Here is a 15,413-nt window from a genome sequence, read left to right on the forward strand (position 1 = left end):
CAAGCACCACCAATTACCCTTCAGTAGAGAAGGGAAGACCGCCTAAGGCCGTGAGAGCTAAGCGGGAACTGGGGATGAGGTCCAGGCAGGAACCTGCTGGGAAACCTGTCTAGAGCCTGTCCAAGGCTCCATCCCTTCCTCGGGGGAGGCACCCCCTTTTCTGTTCCTCCAGGAAGGCCAACCCCTATGTGAACACAACTGCCCGAATCCCAACTAGAACAAAAGAATGCTCCCTCTCCCTCCACAATTTCCAAACAGTTATGACATTCTCAGAAATTCTCTCTGCGCACCTTCCTTTCAATGCCGGCCCATCTGATGTCTGTGCTGTGCCTACTAGGTGGAGCACTCAGGCCAAACATTTGAGGCAAGAGCAGCCACCACCCATGGCCGTCTGCTGGTGGGCTGCCTGCCTGCCTGCCTAGATCTGTCCTGTGTCCATTCCGTGTCCCCACAGCACTGTGCCGGCTGGCTCATTCTTAATACAAATCACAGACAAGCATTTCCATGCTTCACACATCTGGATAATGGCTTGTTTTCCTTCCTGTTCAGGGACTGAGACAATTTCTTTTCATTTGAACCATGTCAACTCCAGTTATGGGAACATTTCCCCCACAGGGCTCTCCCCCAACCTTCCCTCCTCCCCATCACTCCCCAGACATGTGTCCACCCACTGCCCACGGGCCACACTTCTCGGGAATCAGATTCCTTCACGTTCTGAGCTGCAGGCCAGGCAAGCACGTCCCTAGGCAATGTGGCATCCTTCCCGACGTCCACTGTCCCGAACTCACCTTGGCACAGCATCATATCGGGCTGGAAGCATCCAATGTAATGAAAGTTAGAAGAGACTGAGCTTCACCTGCACCTGGTGGCAGCCCCACCTGCCCTCTGTCCTTGCAGGGCTCCACCTGTCCCTCTACCTGCTCTCCTGCCTCATCTGTGTCCAGGCTTCTGCCTGGCCCATTCTTCCAGTGGCTCCACCACAGGTCACTTTACGCTTTGCGCCACGCCCTCCTTGAGGTCTCCTGGGAGCTGACAGAGACAGGACTAAGCCTGTCTATGGTAGCAACATGCAGAATGGCCAGGTCCTGAGTGCTCACTTGGAAGTGGTGAGGCGCATGGAACTCAGGATGACCGAGAGAGAGGTGAAGCGGGTGGGTTATTTTTAGCACAGCCGGGCTCAGCACTGGGGCCTTGGAGGCACAGGGGAAAGAGACGCTGGTAGGAATGTGGCCAAGGCCAGAAAGAGCAACAGTGAGACGCCTCCGATGTTGCGTCTTCCGCGGTTCTCCACCTGGGATGCGCGGAATCTCCTGGAGAGCTTTCCTCAGCTTCCTCCCCAAGAGCGAGCGCATCAGTCAGTGGTGGGTGAGGCTGGGCCACTGCATTTCTAAACGCCCAGTGCTCCTCCTGCGCATCACTGCCAGGCACCATCTACGCCAAGTTCCCAGCTTTCATCAAGACAGTGTTTTCCAGAGGCCACGGGCTGGGCCTCTCCACTACAGGAGAGGTCAATTCCAGAATGGAAAGAGAATGGTTTTTTGACCGAAGCAAGGGTACTGGGACGGCAGGGGAAACTCGAGGAGGGGCAGGTCTGGAGAAGCTCCTCCCCAAGGAGAGGCTGCAGGAGGCTGAGGACGTGCGTGGGGCTGGTGCCACTTGGGCTGGAGACCTCCCGTGGTTTGGGCTGGCTCCCAAGGCCAGGCATTTCTTGAACCCTGGTCTGGCTCAGGCTTATCTAACAGACACTCCTCAATCCAACAAAGGCAGAGGTTTATTTTCTGCAATGAGAAAGCTTTTCATTTCTCTATATAAAGATATATCCTTTTTGTTTTTCTGAGTGGATGGTGGATGGTGCACAAAACAGACTCCCTCCCTTCTACTATCACCCCACCCAGAAGGTCCTGTCTCTAGACATCTCCCAGGAGCTTGCTGCCTTACCTGATTGAGACACAGGTGGGCACAGGGTCCTGGGTTTCCCTAGGCCCAGAACGACTAGTAGGACACTTGGTTCTGTGCCCTCCTGCCTGCAGCTGCACTAGGACCAGCTCCTCCTACCAGGCACCTCCCTGGACCTAGCTGCAGCATACCAGACCCACTTCCCTCGAAACACAAGGCACTCTCAGCAGCCTTCATAGAGCTATGCACTTTCTTTTATACCGGAGCTTCCAAATCACAGCCAACAATAGATGCTACAATCCAAACAGCCGCATTACACCCACCTTAAAGTCACACTAAAGTTACTAACTCCCTCCTTGATCTGGGTTTTATTTTTGCTTCTTCTCACGGGCAGTCAGCATAGAGCTGAGCTTCTACTCATCATCAGGGGTCAGTCCTTCCCACGACCAACCAGAGTTGAGCCTGAAAAGCAGGGGCCTATCTGAGAGAAACAAATGCTTACTTCTGGATTTTCCTCTTTCTCTTTAAAACCAAATTGTGATCGGCATGTTGGATGCTGACATCCAGGACAAAGCACCCTGTCCTGGTTTCTTGAAGGAGAAAACCTGGGGTGTGTCATCCCAGCTGGGCAGTTTCTCTCAAGGAACTGCCCCTCATGCCATGGATCCTGTCTTAGCAAGGATCAGCTGGTAAAAGATGCCTGTTGCAGCCATCTTCCCATGCTCAGGGGCTGCTGCTTTCTAATGGCCACCACGGGACGGAGAAAGGCAAAAGGAGACCCCGGCTAAAAACACTCACTTGAAGGTGCATTTCTCAAGCTACCGCTATGGAAAGGGACACAGCTGCCTTCCTCACACTTAACACTGCCAACATTTCTAATTACTAGCTGAACCCAAAGGTAGCACACGGCTGCCCATCAGAATAGCCTTTCACAGGCAAGAAGGCAACCAAGGGCACGGGTGTGCATTTAGGAACCTCCAGGCTGTTGTCAGCGTGACTGCTGCTCAGCAGCTGACTCTGCCTCCAGGCAGAAGCAAGAGTGGCCCCTCTGCAGCTTCTCACACAGCACCTGCACCAGGACTTGCCATCCCCCAGCTCCTGTCCACAGCAGGGCTGGGGAGTCTTCTGCAGCCTGCTCCTTTGTCAGGGCACAGAATCTGAAAGCTGTTAATCTAATGAATCCACAGCTTCAGCTCACTGGTTACAAGGGAGTTAAAGATGATATATGAGAGGCAGGATCTGTGAGAAGGCCCCAGGCAGGAAGCTTTTAAAATCTCAGATTCATTTATGTATTAATATGTAAATGGAGCCTGCTCCATGTTTCTGTAAGACCACAAAACTACTGATCATTTTCACATTTTCACTGGCATCACTTTCATCCTAATAGTCTCAGACTTACATTAATTAAATGACTGGCCCATTGTTTGGTCTCAAAAAAAAAAAAAAAAAAAAGAAGCTGTCAATCTCACCTACAGTACTCGAGTGTCTTAAGGAACCCCTCTCCATGATGTGGTCATTGTCCTTGGTCAGCCAGCAGCAGCTATACACATGGACATTTACTTCCCTTAAATTGAAAGTACCTTGGTTTTTGACTCTACAAGTTCTCTTATTATTTATTTCATGTAATTTGTAACCTTATTTTAATGGGCCTATTGCAGCATGTATAATCATATAAGTGATCCCAAATCATATTAAGTAGTAACTATAAATTTTAAAAAAAGCAATACTAGTTTCCTAACCTGTAAAGAAAAAGCTACATAACACCCACCTCATAGGACTGACTCAATGGCACAATAAACACACAGCATCTCACACAGTGCCCTGCACATAGTAGGTGTTCAATAAATGAGAGCTCTGACCCGAGTTAAACATCACTAGTATGTTATTAATTCATGGCCGAAGCAGCATTATTGAAATTCCCATGGCAAGAACTTTAAGTTTAATTATAACTTAGGACCCATTTGATTGCAAATTGGATTAGAGCCACTTTATTGTACCAAATAAATCATGTTTGATTTAAAATAAAGCCATGCATACCAAGAGACACTAGAAAGAGAAGAGGGAGGAAATTATAATTCCAGGATGTAGATGAGTTAATTGCTGAAAACGAACCCTAAATCTAGCTTTGTGTTTTCTGACAGCCAATGCAGAAACAAAATCATGTGAATCTGCGCAACTCATTGCTTGATAAGTGGAATGTGTAGCTCACACAGAAGTGGAATTTTTTTCCTGACAATCAGATTTTAGGGTAGCTGCTCACACCAATCACCCTATGACGCACATTAGGTAATGAACAGAAGAGCCACACCTTTGTGTGCCGTGTGCAAAGGCACACAGGCACATACCTTCCCTCCAGAAATGTTTCACTTTATCAGCATTCCATGGTAAGGGACCAGTGGGTGAGCCACCTGGAGATTTTCTTCACATAAGCTAAGGAATATGGAGTTAAATGGCTCCACTGTACTCCAAAATAGGGAACAGCTTTCCGGTTTTGTGTCTGTGAAACAGCCTGGCCAGTGGCTTCACTGAGAGTGCAGGTTGGTCTTGGCCTTTTCCAGCAGCCCATATAGCCTGCAACCACAGCCCAGTAAGCAGAGGGGCCTGCGGATGGGGAGGACATGGCTTCATCCTCGGGGATCTGCTTCCCAACACTTGAGACTAATCAAAGATGACAGACTTCCCTGGGAAACCTGTAATTACCCAAAGAGGGGGAGGGCCAAAAGCTAGCAAGATTTATTGGTTTGATTAACAATAAGGTGTTTGTTTTTGTCGGTAATTAGAGTTCAATAGCAAGCTATAAAGAGTCCTCCAAGAAATTCTAAACAGTCAGCTAAAGGGTATTAAAGTGTGTTTGAATCTAACCATTCATCTTTGCAGACCTCCGCTGCAGGGAGGCCAGTGTTTGATCCGGCACACTCGAACAGGTCATCAGGGAGAAAATGGCCCTCTGTATTTTTAATGTCTGATGAGAAAAGACTTCCATGCAGCATGTGTGCGCCCACACATATGTGCAAATGGCACTTAGCATGTGCCATGCTGCTGGATGCTGGCGTGGGACATTGCAGTTCATGTAACTATAGCTCAACTACCTTATTTAAATTGACTATTCAAAGGCCCATAACGACTCGGGTGTTGGTAAGTACTCTGACATCCTGCATTCTCATAATCATTAGGTAATTGATTCTTAGGTACTACGGCATGCTGGTTGGGTCCCTTGACGGTGGGAAGATGTTTGCCAAACACATTCTGATTTATGCTTTTTTCCCCCAACAAATCACTCTTGGATACAGGATTTTAAGAACTCAGAGGTATTAATACAAATGCAATTGAACTTCATTTAAAAAATAGTTACGTGCAAAGAATTGTCACGAGTATTTTTAAAAATAGTGTCAAGATGAGATAACTGTGTACTCAGAGACAACTTCTCATCTTGCTTCACCAGGTTCTGGGTCAATAACATAGGATTTCCTCCCTACCCCAGGAAAGGCGCATAACATTATTTCCACTCTCTGTACCTACTCACATCACAACATACAACAGGTACAGAAAGGCCAACTACAAAACCCCTCTACGGGAATGGAAAAAATTAAGATGACACTAGATAAACCAAAACAACAACAAAAACATGCAGCCATAATGCATTATTCACAATAGCAAAGACTTGGAACCAATCCAAATGTCCAACAATGATAAACTGGATTAAGAAAATGTGGCACATATACACCATGGAATACTATGCAGCCATAAAAAATGATGAGTTCATGTCCTTTGTAGGGACATGGATGAAATTGGAAATCATCATTCTCAGTAAACTATCACAAGAACAAAAAACCAAACACCGCATATTCTCACTCATAGGTGGGAATTGAACAATGAGAACACATGGACACAGGAAGGGGAACATCACACTCTGGGGACTGTTGTGGGGTGGGGGGACGGGGGAGGGATGGCATTGGGAGATATACCTAATGCTAGATGACGAGTTAGTGGGTGCAGCACACCAGCATGGCACATGTATACATACGTAACTAACCTGCACATTGTGCACATGTACCCTAAAACCTAAAGTATAATAATAATAAATAAATAAATAAATAAAAAATGGATGAGTCCATGTCCTTTGCAGGGACATGGATGAAGCTGGAAACCATCATTCTCAGCAAACTAACACAGGAACAGAAAACCAAACACCGCATGTTCTCACTCATAAGTGGGAGTTGAACAATGAGAACACATGGACACAGGGAGGGGAACATCAGACACCAGGGCCTGTTGCGGGGTGGAGGACTAGAGGAGGGATAGCATTAGGAGAAATACCTAATGTAGATGACAGGTTGATGGGTGCAGCAAACCACCATGGCAGGTATACACCTATGTAACAAACCTGTACATTCTGCACATGTATCCCAGAACTTAAATTAAAAAAAAAAAAAAAAACAGCAAAAACAAAACAAAACAAAACAAAAAGGTCATAAAATCAATTCAGTGGATGTGGACCAGCATTTTAAAAAGTGAATTAATAGAATATAAACTCATTAAAAGGCATCACTCATAAAAAACCAAACAAAAAGTAAAGCCACAGATATGGCAAATGCTTGAGAAAAACAATTGCTTTTATACTCCTTCTTATACATTGACTTTACTCTCGTAAAAAGTAGAGTTAACAGTTGAGATTCCAGGCATCTTACTGTGTAGGTCATTAGGAAACCCTTACAATAATTTTTCCCCCAAGAACTAGATTTCCATTTAATTATGTTCTATTCAATCCAATATAAACCTTTCCACTGTTTTGCATGCTCTGGCCTCCACAATTTAATTCTCTTTTAAGTTCTTAAGCAGTCATATCACAATCTTTCCTTCAGAGAAACATAAAACAGACACCTACTCTAGGAAAAGGAATAACCCTCAGGCCACAGTTTTAGCGTCATCTGGCTTTCTGCCACTTGAGGCTTCCTGCCACTTGAGGCTTCCTATAGGTGGTCACAACCTGGGGCCAGCCACTCAACAACCCCTCTGACGCTCTGTTTCCTCATCTGAACAACCAGGAGGTTGCCTCGGACTCTCCTTAAGGCAAGCTCTACGGTTCTATGGTTATTTCACCCTAAAGAGAAGAATCGCTGTGTGCAAAGACTCTCATCCACAGCTGTTAATTCTTCAAAACTAAGGCACTAAATTCTACATTCAGAAAGTTGGACTTTAGAATTGGCAGAAAAAGACATGGAAAGTCAATAGTATAAAGATGCATCCCATTATGTGAATAATAGACTTAGAGTGAATCAAAGATCATGCTCATCCCGGAAAGGAAGTACAACTAAATGAGGACATCCTGAGAGGAACCTCTTCTCTCTAGTCTGTTGGCTTTAAGAATAGATGTGCACATCAAATTAACATTTCAACTCTCCAAGCCAATCGGTGCAGTAATCTCGTGGGGTCTCTGAGGGCTTGGACCCTAGTGTACTGACCTGGGTCCTTTATTGCAGACGCAGCAAAGGCATAGAGCAGCACTGTTTTAGAACTTACAGAATTCAAGCGAAAAAATCTGTATTCAAAAAAGATTGAAAGAAAACAGGACGACACAGAGTCTGATACTTACTTGTGGCCCAGCTCATGGGCGATGGTAAAGGCCAAATTGAGACCATTGTCTTCGGCAAGCACACACTTCCTCTTAGCACTGCACACACCTCCTAAGTAAGCAATTCCTGCAGCAGAGACACAAAACACATCCTCTTCAGAACGTGGGAGGCCCTGGTCTCACCGGGCAAGTCCGCACGATCAGCGTCATGCACAGTCAAGGCAGGCACACTGGGACAAGGCTGACGATGAGCCTCAGCCCATATGGGAAGGGTTTGTGTATGATGCTTTTGTGCTCACCCAATAAAACGATAACCACCGCAAGCATCCATCAGGCATCTAATACGCATCAGGGGTGTGCTGAGTAGAGTACCCATAGCACCTAACTTAATCCTCGTGACCCAGGATGAGGGAAACTGAGGTTTGGAAAGGAAAGGTAACTCTCCCAAGGTCACCTGGATGGGCACCCAGTGCTGGGATCCTACGCCAGATCTGTCTAACTTCAGTGCCTAGGGCTGGGACCAGGTGAGGCCAGCCAGGCAAGACACCCAGGGTGCAAGGTTTAAGAGGCCCTGACTCTCAGGCGATGCCCCTGCACCCACGCATCCTGAGAGGGAGCGCCTCCTCACAATGCGCATCTCGGGCGTAAGCCGGGGTCTGTGCTGGGTCTCATAGACAGCAAGCCCCGGAAAGCTGCACAGAATGTTCTAAAAAATGCTTCAGGAGCCCTTGAGAGAGGAAGACCCAGAGGAAGCGAGCCAGTGCTGGGAGAGCCAGGGCCTTGAAGTCCTCAGTGAGGACTAGCCCACAAGCCAAATGTGTGTCTCCACACACACATGCTTGCACCTAAGGATCTCACCCTAAGACAGGAAACCTGAACGATACACACCAGGAGAAACGCGATGCAGGGCAGTGGAGGCCGCGTCCCAAGGATGGGTGGTGTTGGTGGGACGGCAGGCCAGCCACTGTAGGAGGGACAGGCATTTTCCAGGGGAAGAATGCGGCTCTGGCAGTGGGACATGTGGGATGACATGGGGCCCTTGGATGCCAGCCCCTCTGGGCCACAGCAGGGGTGAGGAGGCGAGCCCATGCTGGCCATACTTCTGGGGGCTGACTCTCCAGGGCTCCCCATCGCACTACTCCCTGCACCCAGGAAAGACATGTCTCACCCCGCAGGGACCACAGGGCTTATCTCAACAGGGCCTGCTAGGAAACCTGACATCCACCCTCCCATGGGCGTTTAACCCCGAGGGCAGTTCCTCAATATGCCCCTGTGTGACACACAAGCAGATGGTGGCATGGGGTGGCTATAGGAGGAGCTCAGTGCTCCCCTGGCTGTGCAGCCACATTGGGTGTGGGTGGGCAGTGGCTCTGCTGGCATAGCACCATGGGGCGGATGACGGCTAAATACAGCTGGACTCTGCCCGTCAGCCCCATGCCCTGGATGGGCTGTGGCCACCCAGCGAAGGAGCACCTGCTCTCCACCATGGGCTGTCCCTCTGTCGAGCTACACATTGCTCCGTTCCAAGGGCTCCTTCCATGAACTTGCCTGAGGTGTCTCAGGAACGAAGGAGCTGGCAGAGGGCAGGGGAAGAACGGGACAGGGGAACCAGTTCATTAAAAATGACCCCTCCTTCCTGCTCCCAAAGAGTTAAACCAACATCCTCTTTGCTGATGTCCAAATCAAACTGGTGCAGAGCTCAGCCACACACAGGGTGGTCCCTCTGATGTGGTGTGGCTCTGTGTCCCCACCCAAATCTCATCTTGAATTGTAATCCCCACGTGTCAGGGAGGAACCTGGTGCAAAGTGATTGGATCATGGGAACAGTTTCCCCCACGCCGTTCTTGGGATAGTGAGTTAGTTCTCATGAGAGCTGATGGTTTTAGGAGGGTTTGGCAGTTCTTTCTCCCCCTCTCTCTCCTGCTGCACTGTGAAGAAGGTGTCTGCTTCCCTTTCCCCTTCAGCCATGATGATGTTTCCTGAGGCCTCCCCAGCCATGCAGAACTGAGAGTCAATTAAACCTCTTTCCTTTATAAACTACCCAGTCTCAGGTAGTATCTTTACAGCAGCGTGAAAATGGACTAATACATCCTCCTTCCTCGCCCTCTCCACGAGGCGCAGAGGAAGCTCACATGGCCTGGCTCCGCAGAGGTGCGGCTCCAGGGCTCATGTTCCACACACTGGGCCCAGGTACCTCACTGTGGGTCTATTTTTATTTGGAAACATGCAACATGCTTAGTTAAAAATAAATAAAGAACAAATTAGATGTTATTTTGCCTCAAGATGTTTTTGTGGCCACGTGGATGTCACAACCCAGTAATGCAGACTATTGAAAAAAACAACACGACAACCAGAAAGGATGTGATGTGGTTTCTCGGTGCCTTCAAGGTCATTATTCTGGGTTTTGTTTAAAAATGTTTTGTGGGTTGCTTTTACAAGTCTGCCAGTGAGTAGGTGGAATACTGCTACACAGCCCTGATGGTATGTGCACACGGCCCACGTGGGTGCACGCACACGCTCAGACACACACCCAGCAGTGCCCGCCCAGCCCTGGCTGCAGCCTCTCTGGGTCAATGAATCAATTAGAAACAATCAGATCTGCACACCCTGGAGAAGTTGCCTGGTGAGGGGGAAGGGAGGCATAATAAGGCCAGATGTGCTGAGCTTCCTGTCCTGAGTGTGCCCGCCATGGGCTCTGATGCAGAACCGGCAGACCTTAAATGCCACATGAACACTTCCCCCTGGCCTCAGCCGCACACAGCACTCAGAGGAGGCAGCCCTGACTTTCCACTCTAATTAGGTAACGTGCAATGCTAGAGGAACAGTGAAGCAAGGAGCCTTCCAATAATTGCATTTTAATTTTTCCAAGGTGCAGATGATTTTTTTTTAACTAGAAAACAAAGAATCAGTTTATTTACAAGAAATGCTCTTGCACAAAGGTGGATTAAGGTCTAATGCTTTTAATGATTTATTCCAATCGTGACCAGCCTGGTCATAAAACTGAGCAAGGAAAAACACATAAAAGAAACAGCTCCTGATAACACAGCACAAGAGCTGTGTGTTTATGAGAGATGAGGTGGAAATGCTTAGAATGCACAAAACAAAGTCTGGAGAAAATCCCAGGTTGTTGTAAAATAAGAGCTGTGGGGGGAATAAACGGTAATTAAGCCATCCAACTTCAGCAGAAAACAAAGCCCATCACTATTCCATGTTTCTAAAAACAAACTGCAGTCTAGGGAAGACAGAGCCCTGGAGACTCAGAGATACCCCCACCATCTCAGGCTGCAGATGGCACCAAGCTGGGAAAACCCACCAAATCCCCATGCTGGTGCTTGTCAAGAAATGAGGAAAAACCAGTTTTCTCTGTATTGATTTATCAAAAACTGAGGTCTGTGACACAGCTATGCTAACTTCAGTGCTGATACTGTGGAACCTTCTGAGTTAACTGGAATTCCCTTACGCTGAGGCAAGGCTTTTAGACCCTGCAGTGGTGCTTTCACATCCAGCCTTCTATGATTTAAAATTCTCCAAAGATCACAGAACTTATTTTAAAAATTTTAAAAACATCAATTCCACATGTTTGCATAGTTTCTTGTAACAAAACGGAGGCAGAAAGGCAACTGCAATTTATTAGTTGTGCCTCTAAATGGGCGAGACTGCTCTGAACACTCAACCCTCCCTTCCTTGGCAGGTATGACTGGTCCCATTTTATAGATGGGGAAACAGAGGCTCTACTACACCCCTGACAACAAGTGTGTGCTTGTGTCCTAAATGGTGGCTCACTCTAACTCTACTACACCCCTAACAAACACACTCTTAAAAAAATCTGAAACACAGAGGGTAAAAATGAAGGGGTGTGGGCCAGGTGCGGTGGTGCACACCTGTAATCCCAGCACTTTGGGAGGCTGAGCTGGGAGGATAGCCTGAGGTCAGGAGTTCAAGACCAGCCTGGCCAACATGGTGAAACCCCGTCTCTACTAAAATTACAAAATTGGCTGGGTGTGGTGGCAGACACCTGTAATCCCAGCACTTTGGGAGACTGAGCAGGCAGATCATGAGGTCAGGAGATCGAGACCATCCTGGCTAACATGGTGAAACCCCATCTCTACTAAAAATACAAAAAATTAGCCGGGTGTGGTGGCATGTGCCTGTAGTCCCAGCTACTCGGGAGACTGAGGCAGGAGAATGGCATGAACCTGGGAGGTGGAGCTTGCAGTGAGCCGAGATGGCGCCACTGCACTCCAGCCTGAGAGACAGAGCAAGACTCTTTCTCAAACAAAACAAAACAAAAAAAAACACCCAAATTAGCCAGGCATGGTGGCAGGTCCCTATGGTTCCAGCTACTCTGGAAGCTGAAGCAGGAGAATCACTTGAACACGGGAGTAGAGGTTGCAGTGAGCTGAGATCCATCACTGCACTCCAGCCTGGGTGACAGACCAAGACTCCGTCTCAAAAAAAAAAAAAAAAAAGGAAGGGGTGTAATGCATTCTTCTAACACCTGGAGAAGCTCAATTAATTTATCCAGAAAAGAGGCTCCCATCCACTAGCTCTGTGACCCATCTTCCCATCCATGCCAGCACAACACAGGTGCTCGTTTGTCTCCTTTCTTTTCCTTTTCTCAGTAGAAGCATAATTTTGTAGACAAAATTGGGTGAAGAGACTTAATTAGTTCTTTTTCAGTAGAAAACTACATGATATAAGCTCATAACTTTTTATCTCAGGGCTGACCACTCGACCCTCTCTAGACTTAAAGAATAAACAACAAACAACTGTATAAACTCTGGTTGATACAGTAAGTTGTTGCATATAAGCCATCTGCAGCTGGTGGCCTTGCTGCCCATTAGTCCAACCTTACAGGGTCTGCCTTTGAGAGAGATGGCTCAGTTTTCCCTACCAACTGCTCAGCTACCAAACACTGTCATAGTTATTGCTGGGACATCAAGCTGTCAGTCACAAGAGAGCATGTGGCATCTGCCATACACCAACCATAGTCATGGATATTGGATTGCAGATTCAGGCTCATTGACAAGTCCTTGTGTTCTTGCAAACCTAAGTGGATGTGGGTGTGATCCGAATGGCTGAACAGCATTTAGGAGCAAATGTCTTAGAGTCTAGGATGTAACAAAGGAAAACTAACTACAAAGGAATAATAAAGTTGGACCCCTACCTCACACCACATTTAAAATATAAGTCAAAATGAATTAAAGAGATAAATGTGAGTGCTAAAACTATAAAAGTCTTAGAAGAAAACTAAGATGCAAATCTTCCTGACCTTGGTGTAGACAAAGCCTTCTTAGATATAACATCAAAAACACAAGTGGGGGTGGGAAAATCCTAACCTCTTACAACAGAAGAGTAGCTGAGGGGGAAGAGGCTGGGAGTGAGGTAGGGAGTCACCTTCATTTCCACTGCCAGCCCAAGCAATGAATATGCTGGCACATTCTCCAAGGAAGCCTTCCAGACTTTCCCCTTGGCAATTATGGTTTTCTGTGGACTGGGAGTCATCCAGCAGTTATGGCCTTGCAGGCTAACTCAGTTTGTTGGTTTGTGTGTTGTAATGCCATGTGAGCTGTTGCTTCATGATGGGGTTTCCTCGGTTATGGGTCAGAGTCAGGAAAGGCTACATGTTCTGGGCCTTGCTCCCTAGGGTTAATGAGACCACAGCTTAGGACACAGATGTCCTTGGCTTCAGTTTCCCAGGCACCTCCAGGATCCTGGACTTTGGGAGGAGATGTTGTCTCTGGTAAGAGAATCACACAAGTCCCCACAGATGACTCGAGGGTCCCTGGGCTGAAGCAGTCACTCCCACAAGATAACATTTTCATGTGTTCTGTGAGTTAAGGGTAAGTGGAGGAATAAATTGGCCCTGGGATTTACAAGTTAGAAGCAAAAAGTTTATGCCAACAGTTTGCTGCTAGAAACCAAAACATGCCGGGAGAGGGGAATGAAAGAGAAATGAATAAGTGGTGATGTTCAAAAGGCCACAGCCAAGTGCATGGAGATATCGTGCAGATTACCCACCTGCCAGAGAAGATGACGCTCATGTCAGCAGGACCCGTCATGTGGGAGGGGTTCTCCAGGGAGCAATGTAACCTTTGTCAAATCACAGTGTGCCTCTCTTCAGAGAACCCCATAGAGGCTCAGGGGCTTCTGAAACAGGCCCTGATGCCCACCAGAAATGGTCCCAGGCAGGTTCACCTCAGGACATCAGAGGAGCCTTGAAAATCTCTTATTTTGACAAACACTTTGTCAAGTGTTTCCTGACTGCCTATATGTGACAGGCCTTGTGCCGGGCAGAGTCTAAGCTGAGCAGGCGCACGCCTAGGGGAAGCAGCCTCAAGGCCATTTCAGCAAAAAGACAAAGCAGCCGGTAGAAAGGTGAGCAGGGATGTTCCAATCCAAGCCTCAGGGCCTGAAGGGTGGGTGCTGGGGTCTCTGAAAGACAGCTATGGCAGGGACCAAGCCCAGATCTGGCCTCTCCGGAGGGCAAACAAGTGGAAACTGGAGAGGAAGCTCCACACTGAGCCGTGCACTCACTGATCCCTGTTCCTCCCTCTGGGTCACCTGTCACAGCTGAGGGCCCCTCACTGAGCCACACCCTCATTCTGACTACTCTCTTGGCAAACTTTCCCGGACCACGGGTGGCTCCCTGTGTGGGGAGCAACTGCGGGGGGCACCGTGAATGCAGCAGGTGATGAGCGCCTTTGAGTTCCCTTTCAGGAGACCTCTAGACCTCTGCATGTGCTCCCTGCCTACCAGAGAAGAGCCCTGTGTTCTAGCATTTGGCATTCAGGAAACACGACGCCCTGACCAGCCTGCTGGATGGCTGCACCTCAGCAGCACTGCACTGTCACCTGTGTGCAGGTGCCTGTGTGTGCACACGAGTGTACGTCTGTAGACATGGGCATGCCCAGGACACCCCTCCCCTTACTGGCAGCATGAGGGTGATGCCCACACTCACTCCTACAGCAATGGACCCTAGTGAATTTTGAAAGCTGTAACACACTCTCATTCTCTATCAACTGCACTGCTTGGCACTTATTTCGGTCAATAATTTTAAAATGAACTTGGCTTAGTCCCACTTCAATGACAGCTTTCAGCCTCCTCTATCTTCTCTCACTGGAAATGTTTCCCCTTTGCTGGTGGGTTAGAATGCCCTCCCTCTCCCTGGGGAAAGCTGGGGTTTTAGGTGGGGGTGAGGCTGAGAAGAAGTGTGATATGTTTTGGCTAAAAATAATCTCCTCCATGTGGGGAATGGGACAACTAAGTCTTCCATGGGGTCAGATATCCCCAAACGGAATCTGGGAATGGATCAAATCTCCCTTCAAAGATTCAAACGCGACCTGGAAGGAGGGGCACATTCCTGACTCAGCCTTCCCAAGGCAGCTGTCTGAGGTATGTGCCTAGAATCATAATCTCTCTCAACATTTCTGTTTGAATCACATTTATTAGAGTAGCCACAGGCAGGACCACGAGTGAAGGCTGCTAAACTGTGATGACAGCCAGAACCAGGAATAATGCAGAGTAGGGGCTGGTAAGAGCAACTACATGCATTTTAACCATGCTCACCGTTATAGGCTAAACTGTGTCCCCCTGAAACTCAGAGGTTGAAGCCCTAATCTCCAATGTCACTGTATTTGGAGACAGGGCCTTCAGGGAGGTGATGAAGGTTAAATGAGGTCAGCAAGGTGGGGCCCTGATCCAACAGGTCTGGGTCCTTATAAAAAGAAGAAGAGACACTAGAGGTATTTCTCCCTCCCTTCCTCTTTCCCTCTCTCCAAGTGAGCACAAGAGGGCAGGTGAGGACACAGTGAGAAGGCAGCTGTCGACAAGCCAGGAAAGAGATTGCTTATCCCAAACCAGTCCTACTGGCACTGCGGAGTTCCAGCTTCCAGACTCGTGAGGAATAACTGTCTGCTGTGTAAGCCTCCCAGTCTTCAGTATT

General features: G+C 47.9%; 1 protein-coding gene across 4 annotated transcripts in view; it reads right to left on the minus strand.

The window, feature by feature from the left end:
* Positions 1 to 15,413, minus strand: part of ADAMTS17 (ADAM metallopeptidase with thrombospondin type 1 motif 17) — a 368,411-nt gene that overhangs the window by 217,257 nt on the left and 135,741 nt on the right. For all 4 annotated transcript variants that reach the window (XM_063653072.1, XM_063653073.1, XM_063653074.1 and 1 more), the window contains exon 8: positions 7,490 to 7,595. In XM_063653072.1, the coding sequence (XP_063509142.1) occupies positions 7,490 to 7,595 (106 nt within the window). The remainder of the gene's footprint in view (positions 1 to 7,489; positions 7,596 to 15,413) is intronic.

This window comes from Pongo pygmaeus, chromosome 16 (assembly GCF_028885625.2).
Source record: "Pongo pygmaeus isolate AG05252 chromosome 16, NHGRI_mPonPyg2-v2.0_pri, whole genome shotgun sequence".
Classification (NCBI taxonomy): domain Eukaryota; kingdom Metazoa; phylum Chordata; class Mammalia; order Primates; family Hominidae; genus Pongo; species Pongo pygmaeus.